The 14,961-nt window shown below is 37.8% G+C and overlaps 1 protein-coding gene across 2 annotated transcripts in view; it reads left to right on the forward strand.

Annotated features, from left to right (window-relative positions):
* Col4a3bp (collagen type IV alpha 3 binding protein) overlaps positions 1–14,961 on the forward strand; it is a 105,028-nt gene that overhangs the window by 4,462 nt on the left and 85,605 nt on the right. For both annotated transcript variants that reach the window (XM_021180963.2, XM_021180965.2), the window contains exon 2: positions 2,502–2,636. In XM_021180963.2, coding sequence (XP_021036622.1) covers positions 2,502–2,636 — 135 coding nt within the window. The remainder of the gene's footprint in view (positions 1–2,501; positions 2,637–14,961) is intronic.

Below are 14,961 nucleotides of genomic sequence, written 5' to 3' on the forward strand. Positions count from 1 at the left end.
CACAACCATCCGTAAGGAGATCTGGTGCCCTCTTCTGGAGTGTCTGAAGACAGCTACAGTGTACTTACATATAATAAATAAATAAATCTAAAAAAAAAAAAAAAAAAAGAAAAAGCTAGCCTCAAACTTACAAGGATTCCCCTGACTCTTGTCCTCCTAATGCTGGGATTTAAAGTATGGACCATCTCTTCTGGTTCTTTATTTTGAGATAGAGCTTTGTTATACAGGCTAGACTGGCCTCTAACTCATGACCCAGCTCCCAAGGCTTCAGAATGGTCGGATGGACATGGCTCTTTGAATCCATCCCAAATGCTGTCCTTTCCATAAAATCTTTTATTAAATGAATATTCAATATCTTTCTGTTGGGTCCCTTTATTATTTTGTGTGGACATTTTGGGTCTGACTCTTTTTGTTGTCATTGTCGTTGTTGTTGAATTTGTGATTGCCAAACTTAGCAACATGAAGGACTCTGTTTTCTTATACTATCTAAGATGCAATCCTTGTTAACTTGGTGAGTGGAACCAAATATGGGCAGGAAAAAAAAAGGCAAAACGCTGCTTTCTTGGTTATAGTAATAGCAAATATTTATTGAGTTCTGAAGCTTATGTCATTTGTTGGTTCTGCTATAAGAAAATAATACAGATTATAAACACATAGCAGAGTTCCTCTTTTACCTTAGGTTCTAGAGAGAGAGATTGATGGATAAGCTCCCTTATCTGTGCATAATTATGCCTTAAACTGAGTCAACCGGACAAGCTGGGCAGTGCTCTAAACTTTTCTTATGTAATCTTAACTCAGAAGGACTTGATTGACAACAAAACACATAGAGGGCAGCATGGCCACAGTTACTGGCTAGTAAAGGGTAATAATGGCAGCTAGGTTCCTACATTTAAGCTAGGGAGGGTCTTAGATGCTAGTTTGGTCCATTACTGTGATAGAGAATAGAAAATTGTTCATGTAAGTTTCAAAGCTGGAGTCTCGAGTGAGTATGCTTCGTAGTATAACGAGATTACACTTAAAAGGTGAAGTTAAGAGGGGTAAAGTTACTAAGTGCTCTAGAATCTAGGAAACTGAACATTTTATTGGGCTCACTGAAAATTGGAAAGACAAAGCAAATTTAAGGTTGATGGCAAAGAAAGATTAATAAGATTTGGTGATAAACTATGAGGAAAAGTCAGGTATTGAGTGTCCTGTATGACTTTGCTCATTATTTTCATTATTTTATTCAGCCATTCAAACAACATGTGAAGAAACAAAAGTTAAGTAACTTGTCTGTTCCCCCAGCACAGGTATCAGAATTGGGTCTGTTTAAGTCTTGTGTCTGCTGTTCTGTTCATATAGCTGATGCTAACTAAGCCAGCTTTAGTCTCCACGACTGCAGAAGTAGTAATACAATCAAGAAAACAGGAACAGAGGGAGGAATTTACCTCACGGGAGGAGGTGATTTCAGTAGTGTTTGCTTCAAGTGCATAGCTAAGTGTTGGTCTAGTCACAAGCTGTTAGAACTAAGGAAGCAGTGCCCAGAGACCCCTTAGAAATGAGTGAGTTAAATTGTCAGCATGGGTGAGCTCCCAGAAACAGCTTATAATAATGAAGATTAGATTTAAAAGCAAAACCAATCTCAAATGTGCCTAATTACGAAACAGAAACATAAAAGATTTCTCAATGGGTAAAGAGCCTGAGCTAATGCATTGTTTAACAGTCCAGTTCTAAATTAGTTTTTAGAATTGTTTATGTTAAAGCACCAGACATAAATAAAAACATGGAAAATCAAATATTCCTATGAAACTAGATTTCTGCCTTTGGCAGTTTCTTGATTGTGATTTTAATTCTATATCAGGACCTGAGCAACACAGAAATCATGATGGATGATCCAGTGCCTTTGAAAACCAACTTTTTATTAATATTTCTGGGTTAGAATAATATAACTATTTGTAAATGAATTAATCATTTTAAACATACATTCATCTGTTCTGTAGAGGAAGAGTTAAAACTAACATGAGTGTAATAAAGATTAATGATCTAGAAGTTTTTCTTTAATGTAGTTATGACCATTTCACTATTTTCATATGGAACTAGCTTACAACAAGAGTAGAGTTTTGATGCTGACTGGAGTTGTATACTTCTTTAGAAGACTTCAGGATGTGGTGTAGGAGAAAGACTATCTGACGGACGTGTTCAGCATGTTAACACAGGGACCAGAGCAATTTAAACGCCAAGGTGATGAAGAAGGGAGGCTGAAAGCATGCAAAGATCATAGCAGAACTTTAGAAATGTATAAGAAAATGTAAATTTTTATATTCTAGTTATTAAAGTAAAATCACTCAAGGTCATTATATACTAGAAACATCTTAATTTCCTTTTTACTCTTTAATCATTTTACTGTTTATTATAATTGATACACCTTTTTCAAAGTTTTGTGTTAAAATTTTGGTAAGTTTCAATTTCTAAAATACTGACTTAATTTTTTTCCCTTTTTCTTTTCTTCTTTCTATCTCTAGTGGACAAACTATATTCATGGATGGCAGGATCGTTGGGTAGTTTTGAAAAATAATACTTTGAGTTACTACAAATCTGAAGATGAAACAGAATATGGCTGTAGGGGATCCATCTGTCTTAGCAAGGCTGTGATCACGGTGAGTACCTGTCCCCCACTGAGGAAGTGTTCACCAGGCATCAACTGTGTGTGTGTCAGAACTGCTTTGGGTGCTGTGAAACACTTTGCCCTTCTGGAGCACACAGCTTCATGCTACTGCTTTGTATAAACATAAAGGTTTTATTCAGTTGGCTTTCAAACTAGTTTAAGTGTTTTAGAACAAAAGTAGTAGATTACTTCATAACTGATGAAATTGGGACAATTTGTAGGTTATTAAAGAAGTTACATTGGAAAATAACTTTATGTAAATTATGTAGCAAAGCACATAACATTTACCGGCTTTTTCACACAGATATTGTAGAGTTGAGAGTTCTGTGTTAACTGTGTGCAGAATGCATGGTCTGCAGTTTAGTTTCCATAAAGGGGGGCAGGAGATAAACTTTTGTTTTGTTTTTTTGAGACAGGATTTCTCTGTGTAGCCCTTGGCTGTCCTGGAACTCACTATGTAGACCAGGCTGGCCTCGAACTCCCAAATGCTGGAACTATAGTTTTGTGCCAACAGGGGGGTACCCTGGTGGAATAAACACTTTTGAAGAACAAGTATAAGGTCTTTCTAAATTTTAAGATTTCCTCTGGTGGGCTGGTGAGATGGCTCAGTGGGTAAGAGCACCCGACTGCTCTTCCGAAGGTCCGGAGTCCAAATCCCAGCAACCACATGGTGGGTCACAACCATCCATAATAAGATCTGACTCCCTCTTCTGGAGTGTCTGAAGACAACTACAGTGTACTTACATATAATAAATAAATAAATCAAAAAAAAAAAAAAAGATTTCCTCTGGTATATTTGAGTTATGTCACCTTCTTTTAATACCTTTAAAAGAGTACCTCACTTTTAATGAATCATTCTTAGTGGAAACTAAATACAACTTCCTTTTCATACAATGTCTGATCCATCACTTAAATAATGTTAATATAAATAATATTCCATTATGTAAAAGCAAGCGCATTGTCATAGACTGGCTTGGAAACTGACAATTGACTTTTAAGTATCTAACTCAACTTCTTGGGATCAAAGTATGTTATTATAACACATTAAAAAGGCTTGTTGGTTGAGTGTGGTCAGCATGCCATAGACATTTGTAATCAAAGCAAAAGAAATGTTAGCTATGGCAGGATAGTCAAATAGGGATTAGCAAAGAGAGTCATGGTATAAAAATCTAAAAACAATTCAGTTTTTATTGGTCCACTCAAAAGTCTAGGTTTTTTAGTTTTTTTTGGGGGGGGTGCGGGGGGTTGGTTTTTTTTGACACAGGGTTTCTCTCTGTGTAGCCCTGGCTGACCTGGAACTCACTTTGTAGACCAGGCTGGCTTGGAACTCAAATCCGCCTGTCTCTGCCTCCCAAGTGCTGGGATTAAAGGCGTGCGCCACCACTGCCCGGCAAAAGTCTAGTTTTCTTATGATAAAATTGCTTATAAAGTAAAAGGTACTCTTGGAATCCTGTTACTGTCTACATTTGACTTACATATTGTTGATGTTGTACGTTCAAGAAAAATCTTGTGGTATTTTTCCATCTTTTTTTGTATGTTCTATGCACCACTCTTGTGTATTCAAGTTAGAAAGCAAAATCTTAATTGAACACCAAATTAGTAAAACAGGGATTGTTTGGAAGTGGTTGACAGTCTGTCTTTCCTCTTTTTTTGGGGGGGGGGGGCATTATTTGTGTGGACAGACTAATGAGGAAAATATTCTTCATAATCTTAAGTCTTTCTATGATCCTTTCCCATTCCCCTCTTTTTACATATTAATTGCAGTATTGATTATTAAAATAAGATTTAAATTTTATCTGTTTTGTTTCATAAGTAGTAGTATTCCCAGAGTGGATTTAAATGTAGTTAATTCTGTTTTGCACTATAGATTTTACTAACTCTGTATTTGTGTGAGATAAATATTAATAAGCATACTCACTGCATCTGCTTAGGGAGAAAACATAGGTAATTGCAGATATCTTTGTTACAGTTGTATTTGTATGCAAAATAGCTAGATTCACTGGGCTAAGCAATAGTGAAAAGAAAGAAAGTCATAAAGTTGGTCTTCAGGTACAGTAAATAGATACAGGCAGAAAGGCTACCATTTATTTTTGTGGTTGTTTTCAACTTCAGTTTGTTCCTTGCTTTTAGACCTCATGGTCTTTTAGTATGTATTTCAAGGAGATTATAAAATATAATTAATACAAAAAAACTTTTCAGGGAGAAATTTACAAATAGGTAGTTTAAGATTTTTTTGAAAATTAATACTAACATTCTTTGTTAAATAAGTGTCTGTTGTTAATTTTAGACTTACTATGTATGGGCTATTGTCTCTATCACTTCCTCTCTGAAATGGAGTAAATATTAACATGGAGTAAGTATTAATATTAAATTAGTTTGTTGCATGGTGCTGTTATGAAATTGATCATATTCACATAAGAACAAATCTGGACTTGAAGAGTTATCATTTGTATGCATGTGTTATGGTGCTGATGGAACTCAGAGCTTCAGGTCTTCCCCACTGCGCTGTTCCCTAGCTCTCTTACATATTTATGTAGTGATAGGATAGGGTCTCATGAAGGAACCCAGGCAGGCTCTCAATTTGGAATCTTCCAGCATCAGCCTTCTGAATAGCTAGGATGACAGACCTGAGACACCAGGCATAGGTGCTTACACTGTAATGATTTTAAAATGTTATTTATTGGTAGATCTAGGTTGTGAGCTTTTTACCTTTATAATGGAGCCTAACCCATTATTACCCTAACTCAGTCCATATAAAAATCATTGTTTTTTGGCCCTGTGATACCTGGGTGAAATAAGTTAAAGAAACATTGTTTTCTTTGAGAGGTGTTTGTTTGTTTGTTTGTTTACTTATTAGATGAATGGATTAGGACTATATGAAGAGAAAAACCGTCCCCCTTCACTTTGTAAAAGGGAACTTTTTATATGAAGTGTACGTGGAGAAAGTTGAATTTCTCAATTAGTAAAGCTTAATAGTTATTTTCTTAAGATCCAGCCTGTCTTATACAACTCGTCATATGTTTGTTATAATCAAAAGCAAATGTTTGCTCCACGTGGTGGTGCAGTCCTATAATCCAAGAGCTTAGGGTTGATGCACAGGATATCCTTCCTCTGTATCTAGCTTGACTACAGAACAAGACCCTGTTTTAAAGACACACACACACACACACACACACACACACATATGCTCACGCGCATGCACACAAAGGCACACGCGCGCACACACACACACTCTAGATATTTATGGAATGTTTAAACTTTTTTATTTAAAGTTCTTTTAAAAAATAACTGAATATTATTAAAAATACTTATGCTATTTAAAAGTTATAAAGTAAAAGCTTAACCTATTTTTTTCATTCCTACACTCAAAAAACCCCCAAAGGTATATTTTTGGTGGTCCTTCCTGAGACTGTGTGCTTACACAGCATTTTTTCTAGTTTGGATTTTTACTTACACTGATCTCTTATTAAACTCACTGTTATGCCCTTGACCTCTCTCACTGCCTGCTGTGGTGATGCTCTCTCCAAAAAGCACTGCTGTCATTGGAGCAGCTCGCACTTGTAACCCCAGCACTGGGAGGCTAAGGGAGGAGTGGCATAGAGCTGTCATAGAGTTCGAGGGTAGCCTAGGCTACACAGTAAAATCTTGTCTCAAAAACACAACAGAATACTCCAAAAATAGAATGCTACTTTTACATTAAATATTAAAGAAGTTAGGTTTAGGAAAGTATTAAAATACTTGTCAAACTTTTAGATTAATAATGGGACTTACTATTCTAAGTTGATTATTTTATTCATTAGGTTTAGTGACTTTATACCTTCTAGATAATATATTCTCCAACTTTCTTTTAATTTTTTGTGCCTGAGCATTTTGCCTACTGTGTGTATGTGCTTCATGTGTATGCCTGCTCCCTGTGGAGGCAGAAGAAGGTGTTGACCCCCCGGAACTAGAGTGAGAGTTGTAAGCCACTGTGTGGGTGCTGACGACCACTGGATCCTCTGTGAGAGCAGCCATGCTGGCTCTTAACCAGCAGCCATCTCTCAGCCCTTATAAGTTCTTATGTCTGTTCTCTCTCTCTCTTTTCTATACTTTTAACATTTTTATACTAGTGCTCTTACTCAAAGACTATCTTGCTATATAGGTAGCTACATTTTCATGTAGATTTGATGTTGAATTTTGATTATTGGTACAGCTAACTAACCATGCACTTGAAAACCATTACTTCATACCCCCTTTGAAATTGCTAGTTTTAGTATATATTATAAAATCTGTTTTGAATATTTTTACTCTCTTATGTTCATCTGGCATATATATATACCTTCTTTTTAAAATCATATTTAAAATTACTTTGATATTATTTCATCAGTCAATTTCTTAAACTGCTAGTAATATTTGTAAAGAGCAAAGAAGTGGGAAATTATTCATTTGTTTTTATTTGTTTTCATTTACTGAAATTAGAAGATGTTTTGTGAAATATGTATAGAGAATTTTTTTGGTATGATGAAGCCAGTAATATCTTTAGAACTGGTGTATTTGTAATATTAGCTTTCATTTTGGACAGTTACCTTTGTGAATTAATAACCCTTAGATCTTTTAAATTACCAAGTAAGTGGAGTTCCTGTTGTTTTCATCAGAGATTGCTTATAGGGACATTTATTTACCAGTTCCATGGTTTAAGATTTTTCAGAAAGAAATCTGAGAGGTAGTGAAAATATTTGCTGCTGGAAATAAAAATAACATTAAAGCCAAGTAGCTCTCAGGTCAGAAGGGATTATGAGAGGAGAAGTTGAAAGATGCGGGCGAAATTAAAGAGGTCAGGGCCAGCAGTAAGTGAGGCTCAGCGGGTAAGAGGAAAGGTGCTGGATCAGAAAGCTTCAGAGCCTGAATGTGCTCCCTGGAGCCTAGGGGTAGGTGAAAGGAGAGACCCCAGCATCACACAGTTGTCCTGTGACCTCCACAGCCTGTGCCATGCCATGAGTTTCTACACACAAATAATAAAGTTGGAAGTTTTTTAAATTTTAAAATTGAAGAAGCGATGAAGATATAAAAATATAAAACAAGGGCGATAAACATTGAAAATTGAAAACATTGAAAATAAGTTTTAAAAGGGCTACATGAAGAGAGTAGTATCTCAATTTTTTCCTTTTTCCTTTTTTGTTTTGTTTTTGAAAATATACAATATATTCTCATTTTCTGATTGCAGTTTCCCCTCCCTCAACTCTTACCAGATCTTCCACACCCATCCAAATTCATACCCTTCCTTTCTCCTTTTCATCAGAAAATAAATGGGCATCTAAAATAAATGAATAAATAAAATGAGATAAGATAAAAACAAAGTATAGGAGAAAACAAACAAAAAGCCAAAAATAAAAAATAAAAAGCATAAAAAACACAGACACATAGACATACCCAGAAATCCCATAAAAACACAAAACCGCAAACCCTAATATATAAGCAAAAGATCTGTAGGGTAAAAATATGCCCAGACAAATCATTGAGACAAAAATCCTCTAAAACTGTCCCTGAGTTTGTTTTGTGTTTGCCATCTACTGCTGCATTTGGTACCTGACTTTAAGTGTATTTTTTATGCCCAGTAGACTTCCTTGGAGAAAACCAATTTTTTATTTGGGAAAGGTTATCACCAATTGGAGATAGCTTCTAGGTTAACAATGAGGACTTGTCTCGGAGCTGAGACCCCATCTGTCTTAGGCTTGTGCAGGTCCTGGGCAGGCTGCCACAGTCTGTGAGTTCACATGTATATCAGTCCAGTTGTTCTTAGCAGACAGTTTCCTTGGTGTCCTCCATCTCCTCCAACTCTCACAATCTTTTCCCTTCTACAACTGAGTTACCTGAGTGAAGAGGGATTTGATGGAGACATTCCATCTAGGACTATGTGTTCTAAGCTTTTTCACTCTGTACATTGTCCGGTTATGGGTGCCTGTATTTGTTCCATCTACTGCTGGAGGAAGCTTCTCTGATGATGGCTGAATAAGACATGATCTATGAGTATAGCAGGATGTGGTTAGGACTCATTTTATTGCTGCCTTGCTTTAGCAGAGCAGTAGTATTTGGTCTTTCCTTAGGTCTGTGGCCTATCTCATGTAGTAGGCAGTTAGACAGTACCTAGAGCCTTGTGCCACTAATGCACCAGCATATCCTGTCTGCAGCTCACTATTGTAAGTCAGAGGCTTTGTACCTGGCTTGATGCTTACCTTTCTCCTCTGGTGGTATGCACAGTACCTTTGGTATCATGAGCAGTAGTCAGTAGGGTGAAGGCTCTAGGTAGGTATCAGCTCAGCATTTCTGTGCTAAATGAAATATCAGTGCTGTTTTTGAGTATGTTCAGTCCTTGTGCTGATTATGAGAGAAAACCTGTTCCATGCTTGATTGTTTAACCTTTTCTGTGCTCTTGGCTTTTATGTTCAGAAGACATTCTCCTTCTGTGTTTGTGTGTCCAAATTTCCCTTTTTTTTAAAGGACACGTATTATACAGGAATAGGGACCTATTCTACTTCAGTATGACCTCATTCTAACTAAAAATAGTTTTTTTTGTTGTTTTTTTTTTTGTTTTTTGTTTTTTGTTTTTTTCGAGACAGGGTTTTTCTGTATAGCCCTGGCTGTCCTGGAACTCACTNTGTAGACCAGGCTGGCCTCGAACTCAGAAATCCGCCTGCCTCTGCCTCCCGAGTGCTGGGATTAAAGGCATGCGCCACCATGCCCGGCTTTTAAAATAGTTTTGAATAAGGTCGTGCACTGAAGTTCTTGGGCATAAGATGTAGACATATAAATTTGAATTGACATCATTCAACCAATAACAGTGTCAGTTAAGAGTGGAGCCAAGCCTTCTGCTTCCCAGTTTCTGGTTTTTTATCACATGCATGACCATAGGAAAAATGCCTGTAGGAGATGCATTTTATTTCATGCAGGACATACAGGAACGTGACTTAAATTTATAAACAGCTCTTTAAAATTTTAGTTTGACATGTATATTATTTGATAATTTCATGCATGTGTGCAATGTATTTTGTTCAGCCCTACCTTCACTTGCCCTTACTCTTCTTGAACCTCCTCAAACACATTCTTCCCCCAACTTCATGTCCTCCTCCTTAAAAATAACGCATTGAATCTGGTTGGCGCTTCCTATGTGGCCATGATGTAGGGCCATCCACTGAAGCATGGGCAGCCTATAAAGAATAACACTTCTAAAGAAAATCCTTTCAACTCTTCATCTAGGGCCAGGCCTAAAAGCCTCCCTCCCATCTACCATGTAACTTTGATTGTCTTGATCTGTACAAGTCTGTGCAGGCAAACACAGCTGCCATATGGGCATGAATGCAGTGATCCTGCCATATGTTCAGAAGGTACAGTTGATAGTATTCTTCCTGAAACTCTGGCTCTTAGAATCCTTCTCCCTTTCTTCTGTGAAGCTTGCTGAGCCTTCAGAGGAGGGCTGTGATGTAGATGTTGCATTTAGGACAAAGCACTCCACCATCACTCAAATCCTGTTGGTTAGTTCATGTCTTGTTTTCTTGATTTTTTTTTCTGAAAATCATGTTTTATTTTTATACTAATTTTTTTAAAATGTAATATGAATAAGCTACAATATCAAACCTCAGTTCAGAGAGCCAAATTCTTCTTTGAGAATAATGAATTTTCCCAAGTTTCAGTTTCCTTTTCTCCCCTCCCTCCTCAAAAAAAATTTTTTTAAGTAATTGTTTAAGTTTCCTCCGTGTATACAGTTTACTGGGATTGGGATTTAGCTGGCTGGTAGAGCACTTGTCCAACAAAGAAACAAAGAACTAGAGCAATGTATGTTGAACATCGCCTTCCACTGTCTTGGAATTACAGGCATGTGCCACTATCCGTGGTTTATACGAACTGAGGATCAAACTCAGCTCTTTGTGCGTGGTTGGCAAGCAGTCTTCTACCACCCGAACATCCATTGTTGGCTTAACCCATGCCTCCTCAACCAGATTAAACTGGGAGGTACGATCTGATCATGGGATGATCATATGTTTAAAAGAATTATAAAATATTATATATGTGTGTGTGTATACACTACACATAATTATAGATTATCAGTTTTCTTTATTTTGTGAAAGACTTGTGTTGGAAGCAAAGCTTACAGTTGTTTTGTTTAATAAGAGAAACTGGCTTAATAGAGGGAGACAGATTCTGGTGACAGACTCTTAGAGCCAGAATTTGATCCTTCATACCATAATTGAGTAGATTCTCATGCATTTCTTATAAGAGATCCTTCCATCAAAAGTGCATGTGTGTATGTGTGTGTGTGTGTGTGTGTGTGAGAGAGAGAGAGAGAGAGAGAGAGAGAGAGAGAGAGAGAGAGAGACATATGCACATAGATGTACAGACTCTTGTTTGAGCACATGCTGAAGTCACAGCAGTGTCCTCTGCACTTACTAATTGGTATCTTGGTTAGGATTGCCATTGGTGTGATGAATCAACATGACCAGAGCAACTTGTAGATGAAACAGTTTATTAAGCATCCTTACAGCCATTTGTCACTAAAGGAAGTCAGGACAAGAACTCAAAGAGGATAGGTATCTGGAGGCATGGAGTAGTGCTGTGTGTATTGGCTTGCTCCCCATGGCTTGCTCAGCAACCAACCTGGGAAGTAGCACTGCCCACAATAGACTGGTCTCTCCCATATCAATCCCTAGTTAAGAAAAATGCCTTACAGGCTTGCCCACAGCTCAGTCTTATGGAGACATTTTCTCAATTGAGGTTCTCAAGTTACTCTAGTTTAAGTCAAGTTGCCTTAAAACAAGACATTGCACCTGGGGACAGAATATCTCACTGAGCCAGAAGCTCAACAATTTGGCTAGGCTAGCTAGCCAGTGAGCCCCAGGGATCCACCTATTTCCCCTCATAGGCCTTATGCCAGCATGCTTGGCTTGACATGAGTTCTGGATAACCAAGATTGGGCCCTCAGGTCTGCAAAGTAGGCTCTTTACCAACATATACCCCTCCATGCCTCTCCACCCAGTCTTTATACAAAACCTGCTACCTGTGCTATTGGTTTCAGCAGAATGAATGAACAATAGGTGTAAAATGTTCAGACTAAAGGGAAAATACTCATTATAATGATTGTTCAGAACAGATGAACATAACAGGTCTTCCCCTAATCTGACTGCTTTTCTTCCTGGCACTTTGACACTCTTTGCTGATCATACAGCTCTCATCTGGATTGCCTTTCCAGTCTCCAGTCTCCTTTAAGACATAACTCTTCAGTTGAACCACTCCAGTGTGTGTGCTTTTAGTATAAGATTCTTCAAAAAACAAAAGAACCAGATGAGGTTCATGTGCTTAGCAGTGTGCCAGATGTTTTACAAATTATTAAACTAAAGATTAGAGAAAAGGTACTTTTCAATATTCAATTTAAAAAATCAATTTAGTACTTAAGTTGTGTGCTTGGCCTTCTGGATAGCTGAAAATAATGGTTAACAGCTTTTCAAAAAAGAGAAAATGACTGAATTTTTTATATTAACTATCACCTTCAGCATTACTTGTAGACAGATAATGCCAAACTACAATCTAATTACATTTTACCGTAGCAGCAGTTTCCTACAGGCTTCCTTCCCACTGCTACGAGGCCTTGTGAGCAAAACTAGACGTGATGTGTCACTAAGATAGAAGGAGCACTGGTAAAGGGAGAGTTGGGCATGTTACCAGACAGACTGTATTTCTTCATTCAAAAATCTAAGTAGATCTTCAACAAAGTCATGGGGTAGATCTATAAGCAATTTTAAGAGCTGGAGAGCTGTATAAAGAGATCAATTTTTGTTAAGGCAGTAAATGTGATTTAAAGAGATAGTCTAAATAAAACCTTCTAGGACCCCCCCCCCCCCATAACACCCACAAAAAACAACCCAGAGTTCATTGGACAGGACCACAAAGACTACAAAAATAAGACAAAAACAAAATTTATAGTGAGCTAGTGCATAATATTGGGGAGGAGTTTACAAATCAAGTAAGGAAACTTCCTCACACTTCTGCAATATCCATGAAAAAAAGAAAACTATTGGTCTGCATTTGAAATAGAGCTAAGCACATTCATTGAGGATATGAAAATTAGCAAGGACTTTTAAACAGTGGAAAACAGCCGAGAGAATGAAAGTTCTTCGTAGAGATGAAAGTGATAAGGAGGCCTGATACTCCTGCTAAAGGGAAAGCTCTAACCCAGGAAGACTTTCAGGGAATGTGGAAGACTCACTTTGAAAAGGTGACTGGATAACTGTATCTTGGATGTTGAAGGTATGGAATCTTTGCATATACCTCAAAGAATGGTCCAACCTAGCCGGGCGGTGGTGGCGCACGCCTTTAATCCCAGCACTTGGGAGGCAGAGGCAGGCGGATTTCTGAGTTCGAGGCCAGCCTGGTCTACAAAGTGAGTTCCAGGACAGCCAGGGCTACACAGAGAAACCCTGTCTCGAAAAACCAAAAAAAAAAAAAAATAATGATCCAACATGAAAAAGAAGTTTAAGTTGATTATTTCAAGTATTTCATACCAGTGTAAGAAAAGTAATTAAAGCAAAAGAATTAAAACTATCTTAAAACTTATTGGAAGCACAAGAGACCTCAGAAAGTAAAGGCAATCCTGAGTGGGGATGCATGGTTGGTTGGCTGTATTACTGTATCTGATTCATGTTACATTACAGAGCCATAGTAACACACACACACACACACACACACACACACACACACTAGTAAAACAGAATAAAAAACATCCAGACGTAAACTCACACAAATACAGCCACCTGGTTGTTTTGTTTTGTTTGTTTCTTTTTCTGACACAGAGTTTCTCTGCATAGCCCTGGCTGTCCTGGAACTCACTCTGTAGACCAGGCTGGCCACGAACTCAGAAATCTGCTTGCCTCTGCCTCCCAGGTGCTGGGATTAAAGGCGTGCGCCATCACACCCGGCCAAGCCACCTGGTTTTTAACAAAGATGCCAGAAATGCTCACTGGAGGAAAAACAGTTCTCCAGTAAATGATGCTGTGAAAACTAACTTTTTGGATAGAAAAACGAAACTAGATCTTTAAGTGTCGGTCACCCTACACAAATATTAACTCCATATGGCCAAAGACGTCAAATAAGACCTGGAACTCAAGGTTTGTGGGTGAAAAAGTAAACTACTGGAATATAAAAGCATAGGTAGGAGTTTTCTGAATAGGACTGCAGTCATTCAGGAAATAAAGTCAGTGATCAAAAACACAACCTCAGGAGGTTAAAAGGCTTCTGGCAGCAAATGAAACATTTAACCAAGTGAGGAGGTGGCGTGCAGAATGGGAGATCCTTGCCAGCTGTATAGCTGAGTGTTCCTATCTAGAGTAATCTACAGCAGAGAACTTGAGCAGAGTAGGAAAGTACTCCTGTCTTAAAAATGAGAGACATACTTAAAGACCTAAAATCGGGGTTTTCAATCTAATTACATTTTACTGTACCAGCAGTTTCCTAAAGGCTTCCTTCCCACTGCCACGAGGCCAATAAATATTATTTAAATGTTCAGTATCCTTCCCTATCAGGGAAATAATGGCTGTTACAAGAAAACAAATGTGAACGCTTGCAGGTGAGGGTTTAGGGAAGAAGATTCACTATTCAGTGTTGCTTAGGAATGAAAACTGGTGTGGCCACTTGGGAAATCAGCGTTGAAGTTTCTCAAAAAGCCAAAAATCAAAGTACCATATTGGTTATGACCCAGCTATACCACTATTGGTTGGCTATACATTTAAAGGATTCCATATCCTATACAGACACTTCTGAGATGACACTTGCTCATCTGTGTTTAGTGCTGCTCTATTCATAATAACAGGAAGTGAAATACACCTATGTGTCTATCAACCAAGAAGTGGGGAATGAAAATGTGGTACATATGCAGAATGAAACTATTCAACTGGGAAAGAAAATTGAATGTGACATTTGCAGGAGCAAGAATGGATCTAAAAACTACAACGTGAAATTTACCCCGGCTCAGAAAGGTAGACATTACGGGCAGGTCTTAGCTTCTGACTTTTATATATTTTATTTTCATAGGAGTGTGTATAGACAACAGAAAACTTTTGGGGACCCTGAAAAGTGGAATTAGGGAGAAAGGTTAAATTTGCTCATGTATTATCTGAGTAGAAGGGAAATGCTGGGAGCAATAGAATTTAATGAGTAACATGACAAGAGTCATGGGGAAGGTGAACCAAAAGTAGACAGGAAAGTGCAGTAAAGAAATCTGCTGCTTTGTAAACTTACTGTGATGGTTTGTATATCCTTGGATCAGGGAGTGGCACCATCTGAAGGTGTGGCCT

This window comes from Mus caroli, chromosome 13, assembly GCF_900094665.2.
Source record: "Mus caroli chromosome 13, CAROLI_EIJ_v1.1, whole genome shotgun sequence".
Taxonomy (NCBI): Eukaryota; Metazoa; Chordata; class Mammalia; order Rodentia; family Muridae; genus Mus; species Mus caroli.